The sequence below is a fragment of the Anomaloglossus baeobatrachus genome, chromosome 4 (genome assembly GCF_048569485.1).
Source record: "Anomaloglossus baeobatrachus isolate aAnoBae1 chromosome 4, aAnoBae1.hap1, whole genome shotgun sequence".
In the NCBI taxonomy this organism is placed as follows: Eukaryota; Metazoa; Chordata; class Amphibia; order Anura; family Aromobatidae; genus Anomaloglossus; species Anomaloglossus baeobatrachus.
This window is the reverse complement of record NC_134356.1, coordinates 375,326,077-375,341,588: the sequence shown is the minus strand read 5'-3', so window position 1 is coordinate 375,341,588 and position 15,512 is coordinate 375,326,077. Positions and strand designations below refer to the sequence as shown.

The 15,512-nt window shown below is 43.7% G+C and overlaps 1 protein-coding gene across 4 annotated transcripts in view; it reads right to left on the bottom strand.

Moving 5' to 3' along the window:
• The window catches only part of PHTF2 (putative homeodomain transcription factor 2), a 194,161-nt gene that overhangs the window by 34,096 nt on the left and 144,553 nt on the right, over positions 1-15,512 (bottom strand). For 3 of the 4 annotated variants that reach the window (XM_075345200.1, XM_075345198.1, XM_075345199.1), the window contains exons 7-8: positions 3,563-3,727; positions 251-467 (exon numbers count right to left, since the gene is read on the bottom strand). In XM_075345200.1, coding sequence (XP_075201315.1) covers positions 251-467; positions 3,563-3,727 — 382 coding nt within the window. The remainder of the gene's footprint in view (positions 1-250; positions 468-3,562; positions 3,728-15,512) is intronic. The other variant, XM_075345201.1, reaches the window with a different exon arrangement.

Below are 15,512 nucleotides of genomic sequence, written 5' to 3'. Positions count from 1 at the left end.
CTTGTAAGGGCTATGCATTTTAGACTACCGCTGTTGGCCTGTATTCGTAAACAATGAACAGTACGTAATAGAATTAAAAATGCATCATTTATTGAAAACAAAAAAAAAAAAAAAGTCTTAATACCAAGTAAATTGCAATGTTGCTGGTTTTTATAAGAACTTTACAACATTACCCATTTAAGACGTAGACTAACCTGTAAAAGCAAAATATACCATGTGCTATAAAGTGCAATTAGGTTCTGTAAATTACCATTTTGGTTTTATTGTACATGTTCTTGGTTTGAGTCTGATGTGTCCTGTTTGTCGCTGATGGCCACACAGTTTCTTCAGAGTGGATCATTTCACTTTGGGGCTCATGAACTTGCACCCCATCCTCGCTGCTTTTACCTGTCAATCTCCCTTCTAATGACACGTAACCATTGTCAGTTTCTGTCGATTTGTCGATGGAATTTTTGACTTTCTTTGAACTGAGGCAAAAAAGTTGATAAAAGTTAGGTAAAAAAAAAAAATATGGATTTGCCAAACATTTCTATGAAGAAAGGACAAGTAAAGTGATAGGAAATTAAATCAGTAATGTAGTTTCAATTATTCCTGGACAGTAGATGAATGAATGTTTTGATGGAAAATAAAATAAAAAAATTAAGAAAAAAAATTAATGAAGCGACATGTAACCATCACAACACAGTGAAAGTTCCTGGATTGTACATTATAGTCAAGTAATATAAAAAAATCTTATGTTACCTGAACCGACACTAAGGATTAAGGATAAAGAGCCACAATATTGTAGTGTGGTCATTTGCAACAAATATTAATTGGGGTTATAGAATGGGATTGGCACGGTTTATGCCATAATAACCATGCCATCCAGTAACCGTGATATGCCATAAATCACATATAACACCAATTGAATACCTTATGTGATGTTCTGATGATCAGCAAACAGAGACCAGGTCTTTCATTATGGTGAAAGTCACAGAACAATGACTAAACAACTAAAACAACACAAAATGCAAAACACAACTTGCTCTTAAAAAACTCTGATAAAGTTCATACATTAACAAGTGTGCAAAAAGCAGATTTTAAGATAACGCGGAAATACACAAGTACAAAAAAAAAAAAAAAACGACTTCTTTTTGTATACATTATATCTTGTAACCCTACATTCATTCTGTCCTCTAAGTCTTCATAAAGGTTTGAGAACCAAGCAAGTAAGATATGGAAGAAATGATAACTGCCAGATCAGATCCGATTATACAAAAAAATGACATACATTTAAAATAGAAATTAAAGAGGCTGTCCAACCCCATGGAATTATTTTTACAAACAGCTGCCAATGGTCTAAAATAAACAAAAAAAAGGTAGTCCTTTACCAATTAATTGTTTCTCCTGTGCTGCTGCTTCCCTGGTCCGCCGCCAGTCTTGGTCACCTGGCTCCAGCAATGACATTTCAAGATTGTAGGTGGCAACGGCAAGAAATGACTGGCCACAGCAGTGACCACATTAGTGTAAACACATCACCGCTACAGCCAGTGATTGGCTGCAGTGGTCACATAAGGGTTGACAACACATTGCTAGAAGAGGGTGAATGAAGACCAGCGGGGGAACAGGGAAGTGTCAACATGGGAGTAGCAGTAAAATATAAGGGGAGAATTACTTTTTTGTATTTTAGACCAATGTGTGCGACTTGTAAAAAAAATAAAAATTAAGCAATTAGACTCCCCCTTTAAAAAGGACCTGTAACTTGCCATAAATATGTAACTTTTTTACTTTGTGTAAATGCCTATAAAAGTCTGTTTACATGGCAGGATCATCATAAACAATCGTTTCTAAGAATGCTGGTTTCATGATAATCTTCCCGTCTAAACAACATGCTGAAGAGGAATGAGCAAAATGCTCACTAACTGGGTGAAATTATCTTTTGCGTCGTACACAAAGATCTTCAATCCTGGCATCACATCAATCTGGGTAAACCTGACTTGTGATGCCTAGAACAGTGGCAGCCTATACACACTGTACTAATTATTACAGGTCTCGCAGATCGTTAAATGCAGTAAGCACAAAATTAAACGATTGGCGATCAGAAATTATTGATACAAAATCAGATAGTATAAACCCACCTTACGTTCTCCTGAATCTGGTATTGTATATTGTTTTCTTCTTCCTGCTCACTTAGCGATATATGGCCCCATTTTCTTGTAATATAATAAATATTTTACTCTTGATATATGCCCCCTCTTTAATGTATGTAGTATTTAGCCATCTTGATTTTGGAAAAGACTTCCAAAGAAAGAGTCAGGACATTACCAATTCGGCTAAAAAAAAAAAAGCTACATTTACACACATTGAGTAGGGGGCCATATGTAAAAAAATGGAGAGTTACAGGCACAAAATAAAAACAATGCCAGGACAACAAAAGAATTTACACCAAGTAAGGAAACAAAACAAACATCATTATGACAAGTGAAAGGTCCTCTTTAAAACATACTTCTAACTTAACAGGCAGATCAATATGAAACCTTCTTATATAAACCTGATCTTTAGTAATCCTTTTTGGAAATCATCAAAAAGTAAATCACGCTGTAAGAGTAGCAATCTCTACCATGCTCAAGGTAGACTACATCTATAATGAGAATGTGAAATGTCTATCATATAAAACTTGATCAGAATTTTAAGAGCATTCAACACAACAAATACAAATAAGCGGCACAAAGACGGACGGAGAAATAACATGTAAGAGGTACACAATATCCCTTCTCCTGGCAAGAAGACTTTTTGTGCATTTCCAAATAGAAAGAAATTAGATCTAAACCTGCCAACCATAAACTATGTATGAGGTGCGGTGCCATACGCATTTCTGTTTCACAGCCATGTAAATTTTTAAACAGGTACAATTTCAAGATCAAATGAATAAACAATCTAACTAATATCTTCTGCTCAGATGTTAGTAACGCTCCTTCACCAAAAGGGTTTTCGAAATCAAAAGGCTATAGTTAAAGCCTTTCCATTTCATAGTGAGGTACATTAGTAGTGATTAGCGAGCACTACCATGCTCAGTACTCATTACATGCAGTTGGTGCTCGGACGGGTGAGACTCGAGTACCTAAGAATAATGGAAGTCCTAGAGGAAGTGAACATTTTTCCGGAAGAGTTCCTCATTGACTTCCATTGTACTCGAATCCTCGAGTTGCACCTGTCTGAGCATCCATCTCCTCTTAATAAGTATTGAGCACCGGAGCATGGTAGTTAGGCTTTTTCATCTTGTCCCCATTTCATATCTTTGCAGTCATGAATGTTGTTGAGTTCATATGATGTCACATAACAAAAATTTAGTCTATACGACTACTGAATATGTGTCCCAAATGATCTTATCACTGTATACAATGTGATTATTGCAATAAAACATTTGTGGAGCCAATATAGCTTAACATTTGTAGGTTTTTGGCAGGTTTTAGATATACAGCGAATATATAATAAATACCCAATGTAAACTATAGTGCCAATCATTTCCAGAGAAGGGATACTGCATCTCTCCAAGAGAACAAAGCTCGGAATAAATACAAACCCTGATAAAAAGAAAGCAGCATGCCAGATATCTCTGAAGACTGCGCCAATACTGTGAGAGCTGCTTGTACCGTAGGTCTGCAAAGTCCCCTCTTGTGTATTATCTGTGGTACTAGAGCCATCGCCTTCCCTATGTACTTCCAAATGTGCTGCTTTTCTTAATTTCCTTCAGCAGAAGAGATGAAAAAGTCGGAGGGCCTTCATCATTGACTTGCATTGGGGCAATGAAACAATGGCTGTAGTTTGCTACATTTACAAGTGTAGTCCACATATAAAGAAGAATGAACCATCCCACATCAGCCTATCATCCCCACTTAAAATGGAGACCCTAACCAAGGACATTGTTCAGCGGCAAAATCCAATCTAAACAAAAGTGCAACCCCCGACAGGATAAGATGTCAAAGCCACCCCAAGAGAAATCAAACATTCACGGCATCCATGATAATCTTTTTCAATTTATTAGCTCAACCTCAATAAAGCTTTGACCGCTTGTCATGGCTGGGGCTTTTTTTAACCACAAATGCCCGAGAAAGACTCTTTATAACAAGGGGCTCGTAAATATCCAATTTTTCTGTGCACCAGTGAGAAAGAAAATGGGAGTGGTGAGCAGACTTATTTTGCTAAAAAGACGGATCTTTCATTCTTTGTTCAATAAAGAATAATAAACTTTTGGTAGGATAAGGCACAGCCACAGAAGTACAGAGAAGTCAAGATGCATTAGTCTGCTTCCAAACCAAAACATATTCAAGTAAATACAAGGCACTCTTTAAATATAATTTGAGTGTAGTTTATTTAAAAAAAAAAACAGGGGGTTGACAATGTGACATTTCGGCCACAGGATGGCCTTCATCAGCCAACTCCTGCCAGAAATAGGGGTAAGTAATGAAGCAACATTTTAGTTAGCGGTATGTACCGCAATATCAGGTTAAAGCAGTGTCTTATATAAAATGACCAATATCAGCATAAAAGTAGCTAATCTGAATAGTGGCTGAGAGTACTAAAGCAGGTGTACGGAGCACTTTACACAAAGAGCAAATGTTAGCACAAGGAAAAATAGCTGCATACTGTACAGTGTACACTGCATAGTGGTGAACACCACTGCTTGATCTTGTGTTGACACTTGCTCTCTATATAAGGCACTACTTCAACCAGGCGCCCTGTTGCAGTATTGATACTGCATAGTGGTGGACACAGCTATTTTTCCTTGTGCTAACATTTGCTCTTTGTGTAAGGTGCTCCGTACACCTGCTTTAGTGCTCTCAACCACTATTCAGATTAGCTATTTTTATGCTAATATTGGTCATTTGTATAAGACGCTGCTTTAACCTGATATTGCGGTACATACCACTAACTAAAATGTTGCTTCATTACTTACCCCTATTACTGGTAGGAGTTGTCTGATGAAGGCCATCCTGTGGCCGAAAAGTCACATTGTCAACCCCCTGTTTTTGAAAATAAACTACTCGCAAATTATATTTGAAGAATGCCTTGTATTTATTTGAATAAATAATAATAACGGCACAGTCATTTAAAACAAAAAAAAAAGATGCTTCTAGAAAATATCCTTATTTCATAGGGCTTTCAACAGTTTTTTTTTTAAACTCGTTTTATTGAAGGTTAAGTAAGACATTAAATTATAGGATGAGTCAGCAATTTGTACTTTACAAAAATACACGTATACTGGTTGATAAGCAGGGTAATAAAACAGCAACAATTAAATCAACATCTATTACTTTCAATCTGGCCTTAGCACATTAATCATTGCAGAGGTGTCAGTTCGCGAAACATATCCATTCTGAGGCAAAAAGCCCATGCCAATAAGAGAAGTGCAACCCAGATTACAGAGATCTCGTTATATCCCCAGTACAGTATATCATAAATCACGTATTTCTCCTTTCCACCCATCGGAGCATCATTAGTTATTATCACGCTAGTACCGACTGTAGGCTATCAGCTAGGGAGCCGGGTGATCCTCCGGTCAAGGGCGAACCCATCCATCTACCCCATATTTTGTCGAATTTATTTAAAGAACCTCTTATCTTATAAACATAGTGTTCTGACGGAATTATAGCATTTACCAATGTAATCCATGAGGCTCTAGTTGGAGGGTGAGTGCTCATCCAGTTTAGTATAATGCCCTTCCGGGCCAAAAATAATACCTTTTTAATTAGCAAATGTTCATTTTGGGACCAGGAGCGTACATCCACCACCCCAAATAGACAGAGAATTGGGCACAGAGCAACTCCTTTCTGAAGTATGGTGGACAAAGTCGTTACAACCTCACTCCAATAAGAGAGAATAACCCGGCAATCCCATATCATGTGCCAGAAATCAGCACCGTCTCTCCCGCATCTCGGACAACCCACCCCCACCAAATTATTCGCCTTTTTCATCTTGTTCAGTCTCTGAGGTGTAATATAACTTTGGTGTATTATGTATAACTGAATCAGTCTATTATTGACTGCAGGAGAGACTAGCGTGTGGGATTCGACAATGTCGTCCCACACTACATCAATTTCAGGGATCCTGACACACCACCTCTCCCGGACAGAAAGAGGACTGTTCATGGCCTTGGCCCGGATAAGGGAGGAGTACAATTTAGAAATAAGGCCTCCAGGGCCCTGTGATCTGATAATTCCAATGACTGGAAAGGAAGAGAATCTAATCCCACGACCAGAGAACTGAGCCCGAAAGGCGTGCCTAATCTGGAGATACTGAAACCCATGAGATTCCGGCAAATCGAATTCTGCACGCAGTTGTGCAAAGGGGCGGAGTTCACCATCCCGGACCAGTGATCCCAGGGAGACTATTCCTCGATTCCTCCATTCGCCAAACCCCGGCAGTCCACAAAAGTGTGGAAGGTCCAGGTTGTCCCATAAGGGTATCTCAGTTGGCATATCATGAAAACCGAAAATGGCTTTAGCCTCTTTCCAGACCCTGGCCCCCAGTTTGTGTATTGGAAGGGCCCGACCCTCAGGAGCCCTCTTGTGGTCCGCCAACAATGGCCATAGGAGATCCACATCCGTGAACTCTGCCAGGAGACCCTCCGGAGAACCCCTAGCCCCAGGAAGTGTCCATTGTCCCAAATATTTCAATTGTCCGGCCAGATAGTATATGTACAGATCAGGAAGGGCCATACCCCCCATGTCCTTGGGTCTCTGTAATTTGGCCAACTGGACCCTTGATCTGGAAGAACCCCAGACAAAGGTGATCATCAAAGATTCCAGGGACCGAAAGAAAGAGCGGGGAATCTGTACGAATACATGTTGGGTTATGTAAAGACACTTTGGTTGCACTATCATTTTAAGGAGATTAATCCTTCCCGCCACTGAGAGCGGGAGTTGGCTCCATCTATTAAATTTCTCCCCGAGGTGTGATAATAAGGGGGCAATATTTCTTGCTATCATCTCCGAAGGGCTTCCCGTCAGTATAATCCCCAGGTATTTAAAATGATCCACCACTGGAACTCTACATATGTGGGTGTTCATCATTTCCTCCCTGTCCCGAGATAAGAAGAGGAGGTACGATTTTGACCAATCTATTGACAGGCCCGAGAACTCCCCGAATCGGTCGATTAACTCCACGCCTCTAGGAATGGAGGAATCCGGATCAGACGCAAACAATAGCAGGTCGTCTGCATACAGAGACAAACGTTCATCTCCCTTACGATGTCTCACTCCCCGGTAGATTGGGTCCGCCCGAATGCGCACTGCCAACGGTTCCATGGCAAGGGCGAACAGGAGAGGGGATAGGGGACATCCCTGTCTGGTTCCCCTCCCCAAAGGGAAAGTTTCCGAAACTCCGCCTCCCACCTGGATGTTAGCAGTTGGAGCTTTATATATAATCTCAATCCATCTAATAAAATCGTTGCCGAGACCAAATGCCCGCAGTACCTCCAGCAGGTATGGCCATTCTATAGAGTCAAAGGCTTTGGCCGCATCCAGGGAGACCAGAGCCCAATCCTCCTCTAACTTGGTGCCCATCTGTAGAATCACCTGCGCCCTCCTCAAATTATCCGAGGTACTTCTACCCGGAATGAATCCAGACTGATCCTCATGTATTATGGAGGAGATCACTTTATTGAGTCTAGTTGCTAGAATTTTAGTGACAATTTTGTAATCAGAGTTCAACAAAGAGATCGGTCTGTACGAGCCACAATCCAATGGATCCTTATCTGGTTTCAATAGTAGCACGATGGTTGCCTCATAGAAGGAATCAGGTAACCGTCCCCTGCGGAACGAAGCCTCAGCAGTCTCCAGGAGAACTGGCAGTAATGCAGGTTCCATTTTTCACATTTCATTCTTACAAATAGCTATTGAATTTTTCATGTCAGTATTCACACAGCAGTTTCTGCTATTCCATGTATTCCCCTTCCATAGTCACTGGTGTGCATACCTTATCTCCCCATAGTGATGTTTTTTAGGTTTTTTGCACCCAGTTCAGACATAGAATGGAGTTCCAAACGTTATTCCTTAATGTTAGTAGTTTTTCGTTTGTGAACCCTCCTCATACACACCTATTGCCAATCCACATTATACGCATATATAGCCTGGGTCTCAGCGTCCCATACACGGCAAGTTTTTTAACTGCATGAGAGGACACACACAAGCTAGGGACCCCAACGTAGAGAAATACTTTGGCGTAGTGTTGGGGCTCTTCTGCATTGATCAATTCAGTAGCTAAATTTCTCTTTATTCATATATTCATGGCAGTAATGCAGGTTCCATTTTTCACATTTCATTCTTACAAATAGCTATTGAATTTTTCATGTCAGTATTCACACAGCAGTTTCTGCTATTCCATGTATTCCCCTTCCATAGTCACTGGTGTGCATACCTTATCTCCCCATATCCAGGAGAACTGGAGCCAGCTCCCCCCTATACTTGTCAAATATTTCAAATCGGGAGTCCGTCTGGGCCAGACGCCTTACCCTTATTGAGGGCTCCCATCGCCTCCACCATCTCTTCCATGCTAATGGGCTCATCCAAGGCCGATCTCTGGGCCAAAGTCAATCTGGGAAACTCCAGATCCCGCAAGTATTCAGTGATCTCCTCCCTTGACAGTCAGTCTGGACTCATATAGGTTCCTATAGAAGTCCAGAAACACCTTCAGAATACCAGTGACGGAGGTGATTGATTCGCCACCGGGGTCTCTGATCTTAAGGACCGCAGGTGAGCTAGTGGATTGGCGCACCAGGAACGCTAGTAAACTACTAGATTGGTTCCCTTGCTCAAAATATCTCTGGTTCAAGAAGAAGACATGTCTCTTAGCCTTTTCTTGCAGGTACAAAAGATATTTCCTCCCAGCCTGTAGCCATTGAGATCTGTTTTCTTCAGAAGGGTCCGAAGTAAATCTATGTTCAAGCACTCTATTTTGAGTGGCCAATTCCTCCTCCTCTCTGGCCACCTGTTTCTTGACATAAGAGATAGAGGAGTGACAGCATCCCCTCAAATACGCTTTAAGCGCGTCCCAATAGGCCGAGTGATTCTCTTCCACGGAGTTCGTCTCGGTGTATGCCCTGAGCTGATCAGGAATCCTATCATTGGTACCAAAGAATGACAGCCACCAAGGGTTAATCTTCCGTGACACTTTACGAGATTTACATCCTTCCCATTTAATGCTGACAAATACCGGAGAATGGTCTGATACTGATCTGGGTAGATGACATACCGATTGTATATGGGCACAGACTCTTTCATTTCCACAAATGTAATCAATTCTAGACAATGAGTTTTTCCCTGGGGAATAACATGTATATTCTCTCAATACTGGGTTAAAAAACCGCCACATGTCGCACCATCTCACCTCCTGGAGGAATGCACTCAGTCTAGTTTGCATCGTAGGGGAGATCGGGACCTGTCGGGTATTGAATCTATCCAGTCCTGTGTTACTAATCAAATTGAAGTCCCCCATGCAGAGCACCAAGGCTTGTGGGAATTGTGAGGCAAACTTAGCCGCTTCATACAAAATTGAGATTCCCATCGCAGGGGGGATGTATATGGCTAAGATCACTATCATGACCCCATCGATGTGAGCCTGGATAAACACATACCTCCCACCATTATCCTTTATAATCTTACCCGGGCCCCACCGCAATGCTTTATGGACTAGTACCGATACTCCCCTAGAATATGAGGAATGAACAGAGTGAGCTGACCATTGAACCCAAGGCTTCTGAAGCACTCTCGTGGTTTCCAACAATAAATGGGTCTCTTGTAAACATACAATCTGAGCTTTGGATTTTTTGATATGTGCGAATACTGCCGCCCGTTTCCTGGATGTGCCCAGTCCCCTAACATTCCATGTCATCAAGCTTAAAGCCATTGAAATGTATCTCTTACTGAATTAATAGGGAAATATCAAAAACTTGACCCACAGTAGAACTTGGGCAAACGTACCCTTAAATACAAACTATCGGTTGCACACACACAGCCGAAAAGAACTGGTCCAGTAGTGTGACCAGGAGAGAGTGTCCCTAGTAACGACCAGGGTGAACCAACGTGGCTAGATGGTGTACTTGGTACGGGGGTGTCCTCGAAACAAGGACTTAAGCTTCTCCTGCAGTCCAACGAATTGAATTATCCTGCAACATAGCCTTTTAATCGTACTTGGGTAAGAGAACCCAGAGTAAACGGGCATAGAAGTAGGGGAGAAAAAAGAAAAGAACGGAGAAAGAAGAGAAAGAAAAAAAAAAAAAAAAAAAGGGGGGGGTGGAGGGTGGATGGGGAAGTGGTGAGAAAGAGAAAAAGGTATGGGAAGAAGAGAGAGAAGAGAAAATAAGATGAGCGAAATAAGAGAGAGGGTGAGGGGGAGAGAATATAGAAATATAAGAAGGAGAAAGGTAACGGAGGGCATACTGGGTGGAAACTGGGGGAGAGAGAGAAAGGTTGAAGAGGGAAGCTGGAGAGAATAGCAAGAGAAGACTTAGAGGTAGATAGGGAATAAGATAGCAAGAAGGGATAGGGGGATAAAAGGGGCTGAGGGATTAAACAAATAAGTGAGACTGAGAGGGGGAAAAGGAGATAGAAGTGTAAAGGAAATGGGAAGAGAATTTGCAGGTAACCCCAAATTATAAGTTATCATCATGTATGGTGACCTTAAAAAAACCTTAATATAGCTCTAAAGACAAAATTCAACATCCTGAACTTAAGTGCGTTGCCAAATACTGCGAACCCAGAGTGAAGTCCCATTTTGGATCGCAAGATGCAGGATAATACAAGATCGCATGAAGGTGATCATGGTACCGCAGCAGCGGTCTGGCACATGTCCCGCCTGATGTCAGCTCAATCCGGTCCCACCAACGACGAGTATTCCAGAGCTCAAACTGGGCTTAGTAATGATCGCAGTGAACCCAGGTCCCGTCACACTCAGAGGCCCGACCTCCAGCTACCCAGCCTCGAGGGGTGCCAACCTGGAGACCGGCACAATGGAAGGCCAATAATAAACGCATCCAGTAGCTCACATGCTTCCGGGGGTCGCAAGCGCACCAGCGCATCCTGATAGGATCGTCAACTTCTCAACAAACTGGAACCAAAAGAGCAGGACGCGGGCGCAACTGCGATCCCGAGCACTGCTCCACTCGTATGGCAGGAGGGATGAAGGAAACAAAAATATTTCGCGCCTTCAATATCAAGGGACGCCGATTATCTGCATAGGGTGATCCTAAAACGATCGCAACAGCGATTTCAGACGTCCCAGGAAGAAGAATCGTATCACCGACCTTACTCCCAAGGAGATGAAATAAGCGAATCAGAACCGCGACGCCATCACAACAGCGACCCTCCCGGCATCGCCCATGGCTGTAACGCATCAGCGCTTCCTCTTCAGCGTGCTGATCCAGTCATCCGCCTCCGCAGGAGAAGTAAAGAACAAGGATCGCTCTCGATGGACCACTCTGAGACGAGCTGGGAAGATCATGGAGTAAGCAATTTGGTGATCTCTAAGACGTTTTTTCACCTGAATGAAGGATGCCCTCGTTTTCTGGAGAGACGCAGAGAAGTCAGGGAAGATCAGTATGGGAGCATTATTGTGTAGGATCGGGCCTTTGCGTCGCGCCGCACCAAGGATCGCATCTCTATCCCTGCTGCTCAACAGTCGGGCCAGGAGAGGTCTAGGCTGCGCTCCCGGGGGAGGAGGTCTGGCCGGCACCCGGTGGGCTCTTTCTATAGCGAATGCCGCTGACAGCGTCGCATCAGGGAAAGTTTCAGAGAGCCATGTTCCCATGAACTTACATGGGTCGCTCCCTTCTGCCCTCTCCGGCATCCCCAGAATTCTTAAATTATTGCGACGCAGGCGGTTTTCCAGATCGTCAGCCCTTTGCGCCCAGTTTTCCGCGCTTTCCAAAGAGGACAATCTGCCCGGCGTCGCTCTTGCGTCGTCTTCCAGCGTGGAGATCCGCTGCTCCGTCTCCTTTACCTGCTCTCTCAGATTTTGCAGGTCCAGCCGGAGGAGACCCACATCGATCTTAACCTCCTCGATTTTGCCCGTCAGCGACACCTTTGAATCCTGGATCGCCGCAAGTAATTGCGAAGTAACTTGCTGCAAGGTTAGCTCCTGCGATTCCCTGGATCCGGCCTCCATGCTCTCCTCCTCCTCCGCCTCACTGGATTCCCGCTCTGCCTGCTTGCCGGTGCCATCTTGCTGGGAGTCCCGGGCAAACGTCTTCAGCTTTTCAGCCGCCGCTGCACTGCGACCTCTGCTCATGGTACCGATCAGAATGCTCACCGCACCACAGGTAATCCGGAGGTGTATTTAGGCACCAATTTCGGCAGGATTAATCATATTTATCAGCGTTGGACTGCGGAGCTGCTCTCAGATGCGACCGCTCATGCTGCCTGCTGGCCACGCCCCCCAGGGCTTTCAACAGTTTTTAATACACATTAAAGGGATTGTACATTTTATATACAGTGCCTAGCGAAAGTATTCGGCCCCCTTGAATTTTCAACCTTTTCCCACATTTCAGGCTTCAAACATAAAGATAAAAAATGTAAATGTTATGGTGAAGAATCAACAAGTAGGACACAATTGTGAAGTTGAACGAAATTTATTGCTTATTTTAGACTGAAATTCTTGCCCATTCTTCATTTGCAAACAGCTCGAGCTGAGTGAGGTTGGATGGAGAGCGTTTGTGAACAGCAATTTTCAGCTCTTTCCACAGATTCTCGATTGATTCAGGTCTAAACTTTGACTTGGCCATTCTAACACCTGAATATGTTTATTTGTGAACTATTCCATTGTAGATTTTCCTTTTAGTTTGGGATCATTGTCTTGTTGAAAGACAAATCTCCATCCCAGTCTCAGGTCTTTTGCAGACTCCAACAGGTTTTCTTCAAGAATGGTCCTGTATTTGGCTCACACTATCTTCCCATCAATTTTAGCAATCTTCCCTGTCCTGCTGAAGAAAAGCAGGCCCAAACCATGATGCTGCCACCACCATGTTTGACAGTGCGGATGGTGTGTTGAGGGTGATGAGCTTTGTTGCTTTTACGCCAAACATATCATTTGGCATTGTGCCCAAAAAGTTTGATTTTGGTTACATCTAAGCAGGGGCACCTTCTTCCACATCTTTGGTGTGTGTCTCCCAGGTGGCTTGTGGCAAACTTTAAATGACACTTTTTATGGATATCTTTGAGAAATGGCTTTCTCCTTGCCACTCTTCCATAAAGGCCAGATTTGTGCAGTGTATGACTGATTTTTGCCCTATGGACAGACTCTCCCACCTCAGATGTAGATCTCTGCAGTTCATCCAGAGTGATCATGGGCCTCTTGGCTGAATCTCTGATCAATCTTCTCCTTGTTTGAGATGAAAGTTTGGATGGACGTCCGGGTCTTGGTAGATTTGCAGTGGTAGGATACTCCTTCCATTTCAATATGATCGCTTGCACAGTGCTTCTTGGGATGTTTAAAGGGAACCTGTCAGCAGAAATTTCGCCCAAAACCTAAAAGATTCCCCCTCTGCAGCTCCTGTGCTGCATTCTAGAAAGGTCTCTGTTATTATTGTGCCCCATGTGACACTAAAATAAAGACTTTATAAAGTGGTACCTTTTTGTATTCAGATACTGTAAATGTGACACGGGGGCGGGCTTTCTGGCGTCTGTTATTCTGCCTCCTGGTCCAGTATGCCGCCCCCCATCGCTCCTTTCCATAGCTGATGCACCGCCCACTGCTCCAGCCATCCCCGCGAATGCCCAGTGCCAGTCTCACGGGACTGAGCAGTGTGACCGCTGGTGACGCGTGCACAGGCAAGTGATTATGGGCGGGGCTGTGATTGTTATCAGCAAGTACCCGCCCATAATCTCATGAGCGCGCAAACCTCACCAGCGGTCACACTGTGCGCAGGGTAGATGCTAGACTGTATGGGCTGCTTCCAGGGATGACGTTCCTTTTGTCACGTGATAGTATTTTGAACACGCCCCCATCACGTGACAAAAGGGACGTCATCCCTGGAAGCAGCCCATACAGTCTAGCACTACCCTGAGCACAGTGTGACCGCTGGAGAGGTTTGCGCGCTCACGAGATTATGGGCGGGTACTTGCTGATAACAATCACAGCCCCGCCCATAATCACTTGCCTGCGCACACGTCACCAGCGGTCACACTGCTCAGTCCCGTGAGACTGGCACTGGGCATGCGCGGGGATGGCTGGAGCAGTGGGCGGTGCATCAGCTATGGAAAGGAGCGATGGGGGGCGGCATACAGGACCAGGAGGCAGAATAACGGACGCCAGAAAGACCGCCCCTGTGTCATATTTACAGTATCTGAATACAAAAAGGTACCACTTCATAAAGTCTTTATTTTGGTCTCACCTGGGCCACAATAACAACAGGGACCTTTCTAGAATGCAGCCCAGGAGCTGCAGAGGGGGGAATCTTTTAGGTTTTGGGCGAAATTTCTGCTGACAGGTTCCCTTTAAAAGTTGTTGAAATCTTTTTGTAACCAAATCCGGCTTTAAACTTCTCCACAACAGTATCACGGACCTGCCTGTTGTGTTCCTTGGTCTTCATGATGCTCTCTGTGCTTTAAACAGAACACAGACTATCACAGAGCAGCACGGAGAATAGATTACACAATTACACACAGGTGGCTTATATTTATCATCAGTCATTTAGGACAACATTGGATCATTCAGAGATCCTCAATTAACTTCTGGAGTGAGTTTGCTGCACTGAAAGTAAAGGGGCCGAATAATATTGCACGCCCCAATTTTCAGTTTATTGTTTTTTACGAAAGTTTAAAAATAAGCAATAAATTTCGTTCAACTTCACAATTGCGTCCCACTTGTTGTTGATTCTTCACCATAACATTACATTTTTTATCTCTATGTTTGAAGCCTGAAATGTGGGAAAAGGTTGAAAAAAAAAATCAAAAAGGGGCCGAATACTTTTGCAAGGCACTGTATATTTTGACAAATGTGTTTGGGAACGGATTTTGTGGCACTTACAAAGACGCATTACATAAACGCCCTGTGCACTGGTTAGTATAGCACATTTGTCCACAACATGGCTGCCGATGGAGGAGCGTGTGGCCAGATCTGTTCATCAGACTCCAATCAAATAATATGGGGCATGTGAAAGCGTTATTTTCATTGGATCACATTGATGGATATGGTAGCAGCATGTGGCTGGACCTACCACCAGAAGCATGTGGGCAGGAGAGCTGTGCAATCTGTGAGAAAGTCAACACTTAAGGCTGCTTTACACGCTGCGACATCGCAAGTGATGTTGCTAGCGATCGCACCCGCCCCCGTCGTTTGTGCGTCACGGGCAAATCGCTGCCCGTGGCGAACAATATTGCTAGGATACGTCAAACGGACTTACCTTCCTAGCAACGTCGCTGTGGCTGGCAAACAACCTCTTTTTTAAGGAGGCAGTTCGTGCGATGTCACAGCAATGTCAATCAGCGGGCTACCAATAGAAGCGGAGGGGCGGAGAGCAGCCGCATTTACATCACTCC